Source organism: Cydia amplana, chromosome 21 (genome assembly GCF_948474715.1).
Source record: "Cydia amplana chromosome 21, ilCydAmpl1.1, whole genome shotgun sequence".
NCBI lineage: Eukaryota > Metazoa > Arthropoda > Insecta > Lepidoptera > Tortricidae > Cydia > Cydia amplana.
Window position 1 is genome coordinate 5474777 of NC_086089.1, and position 16087 is coordinate 5490863.

At 40.4% G+C, this 16087-nt stretch overlaps 1 protein-coding gene across 1 annotated transcript; it reads left to right on the top strand.

Moving 5' to 3' along the window:
* Positions 1 to 683: 683 nt before the first annotated feature.
* Positions 684 to 12934, top strand: LOC134657824 (uncharacterized). Its single transcript, XM_063513396.1, has 10 exons — positions 684 to 808; positions 1236 to 1406; positions 2502 to 2579; positions 2661 to 2802; positions 3173 to 3404; positions 4258 to 4447; positions 10898 to 10997; positions 11381 to 11512; positions 12222 to 12343; positions 12754 to 12934. The coding sequence occupies exons 1-10, from the start codon at positions 749 to 751 to the stop codon at positions 12913 to 12915; spliced, it is 1389 nt and encodes a 462-aa protein (XP_063369466.1). The 5' UTR covers positions 684 to 748; the 3' UTR covers positions 12916 to 12934.
* The last annotated feature ends 3153 nt before the right edge of the window (positions 12935 to 16087 follow it).

The window sequence follows — 16087 nt, forward strand, 5'->3', positions numbered from 1 at the left end:
GATCTAGTAAGTAGTTTTTTTTTTAATACGTCATAAATCGCCTAAATACGAACCCTTCATGGGCGAGTCCGACTCGCACTTGGCCGCTTTTTTATTGATTTTTTTTTTCCGAATCCTTAATAGATATTACTGCAATGTTTTGCCGCCAGAATTCTATGAGTAACTTATACATACTGTACCTAAAACTGTCAAGCGCGCTGAATGTCGGGCTTCGCCCGACTTTTAAGTGTGCTGTATGAAAGAGCGCGCGAAGCCCGCTGAATGTTGGGCTTTGCCCGACCTTTAAAGTGTGTAGTGTCAATGCGGCGCCGTCCTTTAAGTGTGAAGGGCGCCTCATTCTTTAAGTGTGACTAATAATGTCCATGTGCCAGCGGCACTCCGTCGGAAACAAAAACAATACAATGAATTTCGCCGCTTACATAGCTATATGTTTTTCGATTTTCCGCCAAAATGTTACTAAACATTTAAACTTAATATTTACCAAATTTCACATAAGTATAATGCAGTATTTCCAGCATAATAAATACCTACTTATCATTTCTTTTGGTTGAATTCTACAAAGGTACAAAAGACGAACAAAAAACATTACCCTCCTTTCATCATTTGGATAAAAACAAATAGGTATACTGTATACTAGTTGCAATTAGCTAACAGAAATAACTTTGATTTAATCTTGATGGATTGTTAAAATGGCAATTAAAAATAACAAGGGCACTTTGCTTTCATTCTCAGTTTGGCGTAGGTACTAATGGCCACGATTGGCAAAGTGTTAAGCTTTATTTTACTTTTACAATGTTTTATGAATGTGGTAAGTAAGCGATTTAAAATATTTTAAAGTCATGTCCAGGCGAGCTGGGCAAATCGACCGATTTGATCAGAAATGAAATTGGCGTCAATCTCCAATTTAATCACCAATTTAAGATTTATGGTGATATGGGATGCGATCAAAATCCCTCTAAGTTAAAAAATAGCTCCAAAATGAAAATACTAGCATCACAAATTGGTATTCTTGCGTCCACACCCCATTTTATCGGTAATATCGGTCATAATCAGCGGTCGAATTCGCTGAGCCAAATTGGCGTTTGCGTCCGCACGTCCTGATTTAATCGGACAATTTAATCAGATTGGCGAAAATTGGCTCGCCTGGACTTCACTTAAAATATTATTTAAATATTAAAACGGAAAAAGGAGTACAAAAAGTAGAGTCCAAACCATGAATATGTTTTGTATTTCAGTTGGGCTACGACCCAAAGAACCACCCATGCTGCCAGTCACCAGGCCAGAACGTTACTCTGGCCATGATAATCGATGCCTTCGAGATCTACGGACACGATCCTACGGACAAGTTGGACCATTTAGCGCACTACCAGCTTCAGATGATGAAGATCAAAAAGGCGCCTGACCAGGTTGTGTTTTGTTATATATCTGGGCTATAACCGCGAAAATTGAAGTTCGCAAATTTGCAAATTACGGTTTTCGCGGTACACCCCTGTACCTACCCGAGAATCTACCGCGAACACCGAAGTTCGCAAATTATGGGCATCTTTCTCTGTCACTCTATATAATTAATAATTATCTACACGTTAATTGGAGTAAAAGAGAACAGACACCGGCAATTTGCGAACTTTGGTGTTTGCGGTAGGCCCTCTGAACCCTTCTTAATCTTATTACTAGGTCTCCGCTCCGTCCATTCATGAATCTTAATTAGAAGATGTTAAAATTTTTCAGAAAATGGGTAGGTATTTCTATTGCCACTAGGTAAGTACCTACGTGGCAGAAAGAAGAAACCTATATAAACCTACTCTTAATAAAATTGTACAATGCACCGATAATATCTCTGCAAATACTGCAAGACTGTCGCAAGCATTCTATATGTATATTATGATTAGGAATATTTACTTAACACCACACTTAACACCACTGTGTCTTGAACTACACCAAAGTTTTTCGGACAAAGTACGACTATGGAACAAACAAGAACAATTTTTTTTTCACCTCAGCAGCTCGAACAAGGGTACTTTGCTACTTAAAAACAGTGAACAAAATCGTATTTTGCTCACTGATAGAGACAAAATGAGCAAAATGCAATTTTGCTCACTCAGTGAGCAAAATGCGATTTTGCTCACTGTTTTTAAGTAGCAAAGTACCCTTGTTCGAGCTGCTGAGGTGAAAACTTAATTGTTGGTATATCTTAAGAAAACATGAGTGAATAGGTAAGTGATGAAAAAGGAATATATTTTTCGGGTTCTCTAATATATGTTCTCACTGCTGAGGTGAAAAGTTTTGTGAACTACACGAGATCAAAGTTATTTACATCTCGTGCGCTTTTGAGTCCCTTACTACGCTCAAGATTCTAAATTAGATTAACTCGCTACGCTCGTGAATCTAGTATAGAATCTTTCGCTTGCACGGGACTCAAAATAAGCACTCGAAGAAATATCAAACTTTGATCTCTTGTTGTACAAATAACTATTAAATATTATTTTGTTTATTGTTTGCAGTACATGATCAACGAGCTAGTGCATATCGCCGTGGATCATCTCGGCAGGTTCGTTCACATGCACGTCAAGGAGCTGAAGGTAGAACTGGCCATTAATAGACCTTATTTCGTCGTATTAAAGTTTATTTTCTGTTCAGTGAAGTACTAACATTTTTTGCAGGTACTCCTAATAGCGCTGGAAGACGCGATAGACAACATGCTAACGATGTACGACAACCACAACGCCATTAAGACGGAGCGCGTCGCCACTTACAACCAGGCTTCAGGCGGCGCCGTGCCTTCAGAGTTTTATCTCAGTCAAGGTAGCAAGACAAACACATTAGGAGCTTAACATAAAATTGACGGGTAAGGTAGGTGAGGCATATAAGGCCCGGTGCGTAGCAAGGCCCAGTATTCAGAAATAACAGTTGCACCAGTATTACTCGTTCAACACTTCACGCACAAATTAGCAGATACTGGCAACAATGAACAACGATTTGCTTCGGATGCGCCGCTAATTTGTCAGTAGGTACAGTCAGAATGGGAGGTCGCGGCTGCCCTTGATGTAATTTTGTTTTCCTATGCTCATCAGACTTGCAAGATCTCATTATTTAAGGATAGGAACATCGTCTTCACAGCGTACCTATCGTCCATTCGCGGGGTTACTAAAAACACCTAGAAACTTATTTGCAGAATACTACTGCGGCCGCAACGTGTACTTGTTCGTGTCGGAGCTGTACAGCGACATCTACAACATGGGGCGCGGGCCGGCGCCCTACTGCAAGGGCCGCGGCTTCCACTTCCTCGGCTTCGTGCACTTCATGGACGAGAACAAGTATTATCTCGAGGAGGACCCCAGCTTGGCCTTTGCTACTGATAATTATTTGCACGGGCTCGAGTGCCATCTTCAAGTGTGCATCTACAGGTGAAAATATCAAGTTATACTTGGTCAAGCAGATCTTGTCAGTAGAAAAAGGCGGCAAATTTGAAGTGTAGGCGCGAAGGGATATCGTCCCATAGAAAATTTGCATTTCGCGCCTTTTTTACTGACAAGATTTGTTTGACCAGCTATATTAAGTAGGTATAGGTTTGGAAGTTTTTTTCTAATTCTTGTATAAGTTTTTTGTAGAGGTCCTCTAATCTAACGCACTAGAATTACAACAGCTGAGAGAAAGAGATTGAACGTGTGTGTGATGAACAGATTATGGTGATAGATGATTGGCAATGATCATTTTTGCATATACCTACCTACTGCATAATTCAGTGCATAGCATCGGGTTCCTTGTACAGTCACCACACGGGATTGTTACGTCATTAAGGGTCCTAGATAAATTGGTTGTTCCATACTTACGCTATGGATTGTCAAATTTAGCTAGAACCCTAAATGGCGTAACAATCACGGAGCGTGACTGTACGTAAGCACTTTTGTTCCGCTCTCTACCAACTCGGGAACCCCTATGGAAGAGAGCGAGCAGCATTCTTAAAGTCAGTACTGAGTTCATTTTAAGCTCAATCCATAAATTCAGATGAAGCCTGATCTTCGTACAATTAGGTACACTCCCGCAATCCCAATAGAAGACACCACTGGTTAGGGCAACATAAGGACTGGGTAGGCTTTACGCGCTCCCCTGCATAAAGATAAAGATAAAAGATAGTTTATTCAAGTAGGCATAATTACAATGCGCTTATAAACGCCAAACACCGGCTCCAACCCTACACCTCTGCCCCGAGAAGATTCATAGAAGAAGAAAAGGTAAAACAACGTTTAAACTTGCCAGATTTCCGTTCAAGAAAGGCTTGCAGCACGAGCGCGACGCGGTGACGCTGCCGAAGGCGCTGGTGAAGTGCGGCACGGAGGTGTACAAGCTGCCGCCGCTCACCGCCGCCTCCTGCATCATCACCTCCGGCTCCTTCATCCTCGACTTCAACGTACAGGGCATACGGTTCCGCCATCACGACTACATGCTAGTAAGTTTGGATGGTTTGGACCAGGATATCCACGGATATGGTCATTGACTTTATTTGTTAAGTTAGATTATTTTGGAGGATTCGATACCTAGTTAAGTCATAATTGGTTGTTGCTTACCAACCAGTTATGACTTAACTATCAAATCCTCATGATCCGTTCGATGACCGCTTGGTCACGAACGGGGAACGGCGTAGGTATAAACTAAGCGTAGATGGCGCTCTAGCCTATGTTATTTTTGATGGAATTAACCAATGAATTAACACATTATAGATGGTCAAGCAGATCTTGTCAGTAGAAAAAGGCGGCAAATTTGAAAAATGTACACTCGAAGGGATATCGTCCCATATAAAATTTGAATTTCGCGCCTTTTTCTACTGACAAGATTTGCTTGACCATCTATAGACAATTAAGGGTATAGCCGGGTAAGCATGGCCAAACTGCCCTTAGCGAAAAAAACAATTTCCTTTTACTGGATTATTAACCTATATATAAGTAGTGCTTTCACCAAATATTAAGCCTCAAATGCTTCAGATTTAAAAAAAAAATGCAAAAAAAGAAAAATCATTTTTATTTTATTACAGCCAAAGTACTATTAGTAGTATGCGGAGTCGATGATAAACACAGTTGGATAGAAGTGAAATATTTAATGTATATTATTATAAAATTACATGTGACATAATGTTTACAATGAGAAAAATTGTTGCCGAGTGACAAGTAAAACAAACACAGGCCTAGACATATTAAAATTTAAACTAGATTCTAAAAATGGCCAGCGTTATACTTCAACACCCCCCCATAACGTGGGCATCATCATGGCTTCATGCCACACCAAGCTGACGAGTGAACACCTCGTGCTTGACACAGCCCAGGGGCTTAGTGAACACATCTGCTAACATTTCACCCGTAGGGATGTATACAATTTCAACGTTAAACCTATCTATCATATCTCTAACGTAATGAAATCTTATTTCTATATGCTTGCTCCGTCTGTGATGAGTGTGATTGGTAGCAAGCTGTATAGCAGATTGATTATCACAATACATTACTATTTTACAACTAGTCGTCATTAACAATTCCTTAATTAAAGCTTGTAGGAACACCGCTTCTCTACTCGCTTCGCTCAAGCTGCAATACTCCGCCTCGGTCGACGAAAGCGATATGCACGACTGTTTGTAGCTACCCCAAGATACCGAATTACCGGCGTATTTAAACACATACCCCGTGTACGACTTTCGATCAGGATCAGCCGCCCAATCTGCATCAGAATAACCCTCAAGAACGGGATCTACATTCGACTTCTTAAATATCAAAGCCTTTTGCTTAGTGCCTTTAAGATATCGCAGTATACGCTTGGCTTGATTCCAATGGAATTCCGTATAACAACTGTTAAATTTACTTAAAAATGACACGGCAAACGAAATGTCAGGTCGCGTAGTTACGCATAAATACATAAGACTACCAATCAACTCTTGATACGGAAACTTCGTTACAATGTTATTTGTAGCATTATTAGAACTCTCAACGACAGAACTAACATTAGTTATCATGGGAGACTTTACAGGCTTACAGTCTGTCATGCCAAAACGATCTAACATATTGTCAATCCGCTTTTCCTGACTTAGTTTGATGGAAGTTGCATCACGTTCTACCTTTATACCTAACATGTTTCGTACCGGGCCTAAGTCTTTGAGTTTAAAAACCTTTGACAAAGAACTTTTTAACGTCTCAGCCAGACGTTTGTCATTATAAAACACGAAAAAATCGTCAACATACAGAGCGATAAAAACAATCGACTCACCTGATCTCTTAGTGAAGATGCAGTCCTCTTGTTTACACTGTCTGTATCCCAAAGAAAGTAAGACATGTTTTACCTTTTGGTACCAGGATCGCGATGCTTGCTTCAACCCATAAACAGCCTTTCGTAATCTATATACTTTGTTCTCATTGCTAGGACATATGAAACCTTCCGGTTGTTGCATAAAGATCTCCTCCTGCAAATCTCCATTCAGGAATGCTGTCTGCACGTCTAAATGATCAATCTTAAGATTCATTTCCACAGCCAGAGATAACAACAATCTTATAGAACAGTGACGAACGACCGGCGAAAAAGTTTCTTGGAAATCTTCACCATATTTTTGAGTAAAGCCTTTAGCTACCAACCTTGCCTTATAACGTGTAATGTTCCCATCTGAGTCTCGTTTAAGGGTAAAAATCCACTTATTTTTAACGACGTTCTTGTCAACCGGTTTATCAGTAAGTTCCCAAGCTCCGTGTAAGACAAAAGAATCAATTTCCTCTTTCATGGCCTTCTGCCATAACTCTTTATCTTCACAACTCAAAGCTTCTTTGACAGTACGCGGCTCTATGGGTTCTGTCACATTACACACGTTAGTTATGTTACAAGTTGTCTTAGGCATACGTGGGCGTAGGTTATATCGTTGACCAGTAGACTCTGGAGCCAATTCAGGCAATCTTACCGAATCTTCACTAGCCTCGCGTTCACACTCCAACTCAACAGGATGATTTGGTGATTCGGCAGGAACTTTATCTGGCTCCGCCTCAAGAGGATGATCTGATGACTCAGCCAACAGGTACTCTGGCTCCGCCTCAAGTGGATGATCTGACGACTCAGCCAACGGGTACTCTGGCTCCGCCTCAACCGACGTAGTCTCCAGCATCTCCCTCTCATTATCACCTCCTGTAAGATAAATAGGTTCAAACACACGTTTTGGCCCTATTTTAGAATGTCTCCCTGGAAACACAGATTCGTTGAACACCACATCACGTGACACAACGATCTTATTATCATCAGGATTGAACAAACGATATCCTTTCACGTTATCATAGTAACCTAAAAAGATTAGCCTTCTACTTTTGGGGTCTAACTTTTTACGTTTACAGTCATCTACATGAGCAAATGCCTCGCAACCAAAGACACGCAGATTTTTAAGGCTCACTTTCTTACCACTCCATACCTCTTCAGGTAACCTACCAGAAAGTCTCGAGCTTGGCGATCTGTTGATCAGAAACGCCGCTGTGTTTACAGCCTCTGCCCACATCTTGTCATCGAGATTTGCGTTATACAGTAGACATCTGACCTTGTCAAGTAAAGAACGATTCAGGCGCTCCGCGGATCCATTCTGCTGACTAGAATAGGGTACCGTCAGCTGATGTACAATGCCTTTCTTCTTAAAGAAGTCCGTCAACTCAGCATTTACGTACTCAGAGCCATTATCTGTTCTCAGTACCTTGACTTTAGCACTACACTGATTCTCTACCAGTCTAATAAAATCTTTAGTGTACTTACACACTTCACTCTTCTTTGCAATGGGATAGGCGAACACCTTCCTGGAGTAGTCGTCTAGGAACGTGAGGACGTAGCGCTTGCCTCCGAGAGAAGTAGTCGGCATCGGCCCCATGACGTCACTGTGAATGAGCGCCAGCCGCGTCTCGGCCACCTGTTTGTTATGATCGGTCACAAAGGGAGCGCGGGATTGCTTACCCTTAAGACACACATCACAAACTTTCTTCTGAGTAGTAACCTGAAAGTCAATGTCATTAGCAACCTTCCTAAGTGATGCCAAGCTGTCAAAATTTATATGAGCTAAACGTTGATGCCATAACATCATATCCTTAGACGTAGATGACGTTGTCAGATTGACTTTACCTACAGAATTAAGCCTGTAAACTCTCCCAACTTTCCTAGCATGTAAAACTACTTTACCAGCTTTAAGTATGTCACATCCATTATTATCAAAAATAAATTTAAATCCCTTTTCAGCAAGAGTAGACACAGATATTAAATTAACAGTAAGGTCAGGTACAAGCATTACATCTTTCAAAGTTGTATCTATCGTTTGTCCACGAGAGTTAACCGTAAAATGTACGTCACCTTTCCCATTCACTTCTAACTTCTTACCGTTAGCAACACACACCTCCTTAGTCGACGACTCATCAAGAGCTTGAAACCATTCTTGGCGTCCTGACATATTATCTGTCGCTCCAGAATCAATAATCCACGAACTGTCCGTGTTAAGTGCAGACAGCACCATAGAAGTCGTCATCGCTCCATTACGGTCCGATTGAGGACAATCCTTCTTGGTATGTCCTTTAGAACGACACTTCCAACACCACAACTTGTTCGTACTTGACGAGGTACTAGCGTGTTTTCATGTACTTGAGGCATTTTTCTTCTGGCCTCGGGAGCTAGCTTTTTCATTACTACGATTCCTTGTAAATAAGCAGCCATCGCTATTGCTACCACCAGCGACGCTCCCTTTCCATCTCTTATCTTGAAGAAGTTTTGTTTTTACCATATCTGTAGTTATATCTATACTAGAATGCTCCAGAGCCATTATCATTGGCTCATAGTCTTGAGGTAACCCTTGAAGCATAATAGCAGCCAGAAATTCATCATCAAGAGGTTTCTTCATGCTACTCAGTTGTTCAGCAAGTGACAAGATCTCGTTGACATAAATCTCCATGCTATCGAACTGTTCCAGCTTAATGGAGCATAAAGTTCGCAGACACGACAATCTCCTGTGCAACCCGGTGTCATCGTATGCCTTTTTCAAGGCATTCCACACATCTTTAGCAGTTTTCGCCTGCGTGATGTGAGGATAGCACGATTTTTCCACGCTCAAACAAAGCCTCGCTCGAGCCCTCTCCTCTTTACGAGCTAATTTGGTAGCGTCGTTCTCACCTGCGGTTTCTTGTTTTCCCGTAATGCATTGCCATAGATCCTCGAATACGAGTATATTCTCTACCTGGAATGCCCAATCGCGATAGTTAATGGTACCTTTCAGCTTTTCCAAAGTAACTTTCGAATTAGTATACTCATCCATATTTCGAGTTATATAATAATATTTTCACAAAATATTTTACACTTCACATGTAGCACATAACCTATTAGTAGTATGCGGAGTCGATGATAAACACAGTTGGATAGAAGTGAAATATTTAATGTATATTATTATAAAATTACATGTGACATAATGTTTACAATGAGAAAAATTGTTGCCGAGTGACAAGTAAAACAAACACAGGCCTAGACATATTAAAATTTAAACTAGATTCTAAAAATGGCCAGCGTTATACTTCAACAAGTACTAATCCGATTTCTTTGTAATTTGGGTATGTTGTATATACAATTAAGGTCGCTTTCTGAAAAAAATTATATTGAATTATCTCTTAAAATAATAGTAAAAAATTGAGATTAAAATTTTCAGAAAAATAAAAAAAATACGTGCGAGATAGCGACAGTTGTCAAATTTACATATTTTATGTAGAATTTAATAATGTTTAACATATATTTTTTTTTTAATTAAAATCGGGATTAACAGTGTGAAATACTCGAATTTGTAACATCCCATAATACTCTCTCTTCATACAAGCAAAGCTAAGTAGTCATAAACGAATGAAGTATATTGTGAACGCAGTCCGAATTTGAATTTAGAATGTGACGTATTTTATTCATCAAAGGAACAGACATTTTTCAATCGTTAACGCTCTGTATAAAATTTATGCCTATTTTCCTGTTCCCGCGCTTTTTTTTTATCTCTGAATGCCGTTCGCCCTAGCCGCATACAGCCACGGAGTTTAAGGTCCGCGCTCAGCAAAATAAGTCGCGTTCTAAATTCAAATTGCGTTGGGAATATAACTTTCTAGTATAACGTACAAGTTATTTTGTATGAAGAGAAGGTATTATGGGATGTTACAAATTCGAGTTTTTAACACTGTTAATCCCGATTTTAATTTTTGAAAAAAATATATGTTAAACATTATTAAATTCTACATGAAATATGTAAATTTGATAACTGTCGCTATCTCGCATGTATTTTTTTTATTTTTCTGAAAATTTTCATCTAAATTTTTTACTATTATTTTAAGAGATAATTCAATATTATTATTTTCAGAAAGCGACCTTAATTGTATATACAACATACCCAAATTACAAAGAAATCGGATTAGTACTTTGGCTGTAATAAAATAAAAATGATTTTTCTTTTTTTGCATTTTTTTTTTAAATCTGAAGCATTTGAGGCTTAATATTTGGTGAAAGCACTACTTATATATAGGTTAATAATCCAGTAAAAGGAAATTGTTTTTTTCGCTAAGGGCAGTTTGGCAATGCTTACCCGGCTATACCCTTTATAGTAGGTAGTAGTTCTATGTATAGTTGCGTGCTTTTTATATCCTTATTATTTTAGATCCTTCCGAAAACTATGTTGAGATACCTACAGGAATAGTTTCGGACGATGTAAGTCACATCCTTCAGTATCCTTAACTATCGGACACAGGACGAAATAATTTCTGTCTCTGTCTATGTATAACCCAGATACATTCCGGATTCTGGTTGGGCTGGATATGGAGTCAACTTCTACCTCCTTTAAATATTAGACTATCCGGTTCAAAGGACCACTATAAATTGAATTTGTTGATTTGTTCAGTTCCTACCGAACGGGCAGGCGTACTACACGAAGGAGAAGTATACCCCTCTCTTCTGCGACCACCACGTGTGCGAATGGAACAACACCAACTTTTATGGAGGTAACGTAACATTGTTTACATACACAATAGTTAGTTACATCCTAGTGCTAATGTTGCAGTTGCAACCGAAAAGTGACGTGATTATTTATATATATACATGTTCTATTAACAATTAAATATCGCCTCTGGGTGGGGCCCCGCACAACGTATCAGCATTGCGATACAGCGAGGAAATGTCGCCAGCATCCTTGGTACAATGCCTCAATGGCCTATTTTAGATTTAAGCTAGTTTTTAATTTCTTTTAGTAACACCACTGTATATAAAGGAATTATATTATTATACATGCATGTTTGTAAATAAAGGAATTATATTATTATACATGCATACCTACTTACCTACTTCAAATTGAATTGTTTTAAGTAAATAATATTTTCAAAACTAGGTCCTTTCACGATCCCGGGCGACCCTGGCACTGGTCTAGCACCCGTACCACCATGGTTGGAATCCAGCACTCTACCTCCCAACGCCTTTACCACTCCAAGTAACAACGGTTTCGATGCCAGCAACGTTACTTGTAAGTCCACCATCATATATTGCTCATATTAGTGTTTATTCTAAGTAAGTCCTTTAGAACCCAGGGTTCGGAGTCTCAGAGTGGGTAGGTATATATGCCCGACTCTAGCTTGGCTACCCTATCATCCAATTAAGGGTCCAAGTCAACTTCACATGCAAGTCAGTGCATCCGTTTTTCCCTTAAAGTTGGGTAGTCAAGGAAGCTGCATCCGTAAAAAACATAGTAAAAGATAAAACCATTATATGATACTTAAATAAATAAATATTCTTACACAAATTGACTAAGTCCCAAGGTAAGCTCAAGAATTCTTGTGTTGTGGGCTTGTGGAATGTGGGTACCCAGGCAACGATATATGTAATGTAATTATGTAATATACAAATATACTAGAAAAGATGACTCAGGAACAAATATCTGTGTTCATCTCACAAATAAATGCCCTTACCGGGATTTGAACCCAAGACCATCATCTTCACAGGCAGGGTAGCCACTAGGCCAGAACGGTCGTCAAATATGTATGGTGTTAGTTCAGAAAATAGGGATAGGTACTAGACATAAATTTCCCTGACATGTCAGTTTTGGTAATTTTGGTTATCAAGCTTGCGGCCGGAAAAACAGAATCAATTAAGACACACTGTAAGCTTGTTATAAATCTAATTTATGATTTTCTTTTTGGGTTATTCAAGTACCACTGGTTTATGCTTTTATGCAGATTCTCTAGACGGGTGCTGGTTCATGTTCCCCCCGAACTACGGGTCCATCGCGGGCATCAGCTACCTGGACCCGCTCACCATCAACGAGTACAGATACACGTGCCAGGGGTCCGGCAACAAGGTTAGTTATACTTGTTCTGTGTTGTTTAGGACAGTTGAGATCAGTTGTGGATGTGATATACGGTGTGGTAAACTTGTAAGGAAGGAACTCTGTGATGTGATGCAACAACTTATCGTAACTGTTACTTAAAGTTTTAAACTGTTTTTCGAAGCATTTTAACCATGAATCAAGGCCTGGTGATAATGATTAGGTGAGTCCATTCAGAATAAGCCACCTCGCGAGGAAATTGCCATGTGAAGTGGCTCCATATGTTTGTGTCGCCCTAGACTAGATAACCATACACACAGTCGAAACGCTAAGGAGATGTTCCTTGCCCTAAGCATTTCGACACAGATCTAGCTCATAAAGGAATGGTTATATTCTATTCGCTCCTTAACAGGTAATTTCCCTTAACTACTGTTTAATTCCAGGGTCTGTACTGGTACCCGCAATGGATGGGCGCGCCGCCGCACCACCCGTACCCGCAGGCGGGCGACATGCCCAAGCACGAGGAGGGCGGCGGAGACGCCTTCTACCCTCACCAGCAGGGGCCGCAGCCCCCGCCGCTTATTGTGCCACGGCTAGCAGACTAAATATATATTGTTTTTTAAATGTTTTTTTTTTAAATGTAAGCAAGCCAAATTTGTATCCGGATCATTGATATAGTATAAAGAACATCCGGATGGATAGATAGGTGACAGGTTTTACTTTGTCATAATCATGTCATCATCATCATATCAGCCGAAAAACTTCCACCTTAAAAACCTCGACAGTGAACGGTCGTGCACTGACTCATTGCTCGTAACCAGTTCCCTGCGTTCTTGACTAGATCCTTGGCCCACCTTGATGAAAGCCTTATCTTGTAGTCTTTCGATTCGCGGTCGTCTTATAAAGAACCATTTCTGCCCCAACCATAGGTTCAGTATATCTTGTTTTATTTTATAATCCTCCGATTACCTCAATCTCGATTTACTCGTATTAGCTGGCGCATACGGCACCTTAGATTTCGTGTAAATGGTGACTCACGCTAAACCGGTCCGGGCCCGGGCCGAGGCGTCTGACACGTCATTTTCTATGACGGCTGATCGGTGATCACGTGGTTCTTTCCGTAGAAAACGAAGTGCCGGAAGCTCTGGCCCGGCCCCGTCCGGGTCTAGCGTAAACCAAAATTAGGTTTCCATTAACTGCTGTGGCTGTCGCGAACCAGGCCTTCGACTCTACCGCTTCCTTTCTTGATTGGAACTATTGGAGTTTCTCGTGGGCCGGACCTGGCCTCGCGATTAATCGGAAGTTAATTCTTTAGCATAGCTGATGCCTAGAGAGATCGCTTGCTCCGTAACTTTGGTCTAAAGTCCCTAGATCCATATACCTATCTGTAACCAAAGACATATATTCCGTATCTATTCTCTTTGTTGTAGGTAACGATTGTTATTCGTAGTCGTTGTCGTCGTCGAATTTATGTAGCGAAGATATTTACTTCAACTTTTATAAACATCAACTAGGTATTGTGATCACTTCAGGGTGCTTATTAGCTAACATGCCAATCGTTAACGCTCCGTAGCGTAGCGTACCCAGGTAGCAAACTGACGTCAGCGACGCACAGGCGACGTCATTTATAGGTCATTTATTCGTCGAGAATAGACGTTTTACTGACGTCCATTTGGGGTCACTATCAGGACGTACCTTTTTGTCACAAAATTGACGTTTTAATGACGTCTATTTAGGGTCACTATCAGGACGTACTATTTTAGTCACAAAGTTGACGTTTCACTGACGTCTATTAGGGGTCACTATCAGGACGTACCTTTTTGGTCACAAACAAGACGTTTCAGTGACGTCTATTTGGGGTCACTATCAGGACGTACCTTTTTGTTCACAAATACGACGTATCACTGACGTCTATTTGGGGTCACTATCAGGACGTACTATTTTAGTCACAAAGTTGACGTTTCACTGACGTCTATTTGGGGTCACTATCAGGATGTACATTTTTGGTCACAAACATGACGTTTCAGTGACGTCTATTTGGAGTCACTATCAGGACGTACCTTTCACATAATTCATTTAAAGATTATGGTTATTTTTGTTGGCAATTAACTCTAAAATATTTGTAAAATTATTTGGAATAACATGTTTGTAATATTTTGCATTAAAATTCACAATTTAGCAAATGTAAAATTTTGTTGTTATAGAAAATTAATTACCAATAAATGATTATTCCCATTACCAAATAAGTCAAGAGATGGCGCTTTGTTCCCAACGCGTCTGTTCTACAACGCGGTGTTAAGATTTTTCCGGGCTTATATATGTCGCAGTCGGATTGTATAATCCGCCGTATTACATTACGGCTAGCCGTTTTACAAAACAGGGGCGTTTTGAAATGCGGCGGTTCGACGATTAGCCGGATTGAATGCGGCTGAATGAAAATCCGCCGGAATGTATTCGGCGCCATACGTTCTTCAAGACGGCTAGCCGTAATGTAATACAGCGAGTCATTAGCCGCCGCTTTGACAGTTTTTAGTGCCCATTTTTAACACTCGTGGCGCTGCCTGACATAACAACAACAAACTATGAAAAACGCTGGGGTGTCCATCAAATCTGGAGTTCGTCGGACTGTTTCTTTTCAAAAAACATTTCCTTTGCAACTGAGCGGTTTGCCCTTCGGGCATCTGAAGCTACCTAACGAACCTAACCTACCTAGCTATTGATTTAGTGAGACGTCCGTGAAAACATTACACTTTGGGGAAAAAAGCGTAGGTAGGTAAGTAGGTTAGGTTCGTTAGGTAGCTTCAGATGCCCGAAGGGCAAACCGCCCAGAAATCCGTCTATTTAAGTTGTGAAGGAAATGTTTTGGAAAAGAAACACATGAAGTGCGGTGGGACCATGGTAAAAATAAATTAAATTGCAAACATTGTCAAACTCCGGTTACGTAGGCGACCGAAATAATGGTCACTCTACAATTTAAATAGTAGATACGATGCGGCTAAACGTAGGCCGCCTTATTGAAGAACGTATCGTAATGACAATCCGGCTAATCGTCGAACCGCCGCATTTCAAAACGCCCCTGTTTTGTAAAACGGCTAGCCGTAATGTAATACGGCGGATTATACAATCTGACTACGACATATATAAGGTTCGAGGAACAATAGGTCGTCAATTCAAAAGCATTAGTGAGTGTTGTACAGTGTACAGTAGTGTAAATAGTAAATGAAGTGGTAGTTTTATACAGTGTTATTTTTGAACCTCGTACATGGTCCTTCGAACCGGATAGTTGGCTATTCGGTCCTAGGATTCGACAGCAGAGCGCGTTACTCCAATTTCTTGGCTGCCCTAATACGTACGGCCCAGTAACGTCCCTATGAATTCAGTATATGACGTCACTCCAACGTCAGTGGCTGCCTTAATATGTACGGCCCAGTAACATCCCTATGAAGTCAGTATATGACGTCAGTATTACGTCTGTAAACTGACGTCTTGAGGCTGTGACAAATTGACGTCATCTGCTGGGACCCCCCGACGTCAAGAAATGACGTCTCTTACGTCGAGCAGTACCGTAAACAGACGTCATAATGACGTATAAATGCTACCTGGATAGTCATCTGACATCTCTCACTATCGTCCATATTAGTCCGACAGTGACATTTACGCTTCGTTCGCTACGAAGCGTAAACGATTGGCATATTGGCTACGCACCACCTATTATTTTTTCCACATGAAAGAACAAGTAAATAAAACAAGATATTGAAAAATTTGTACATGTATAAT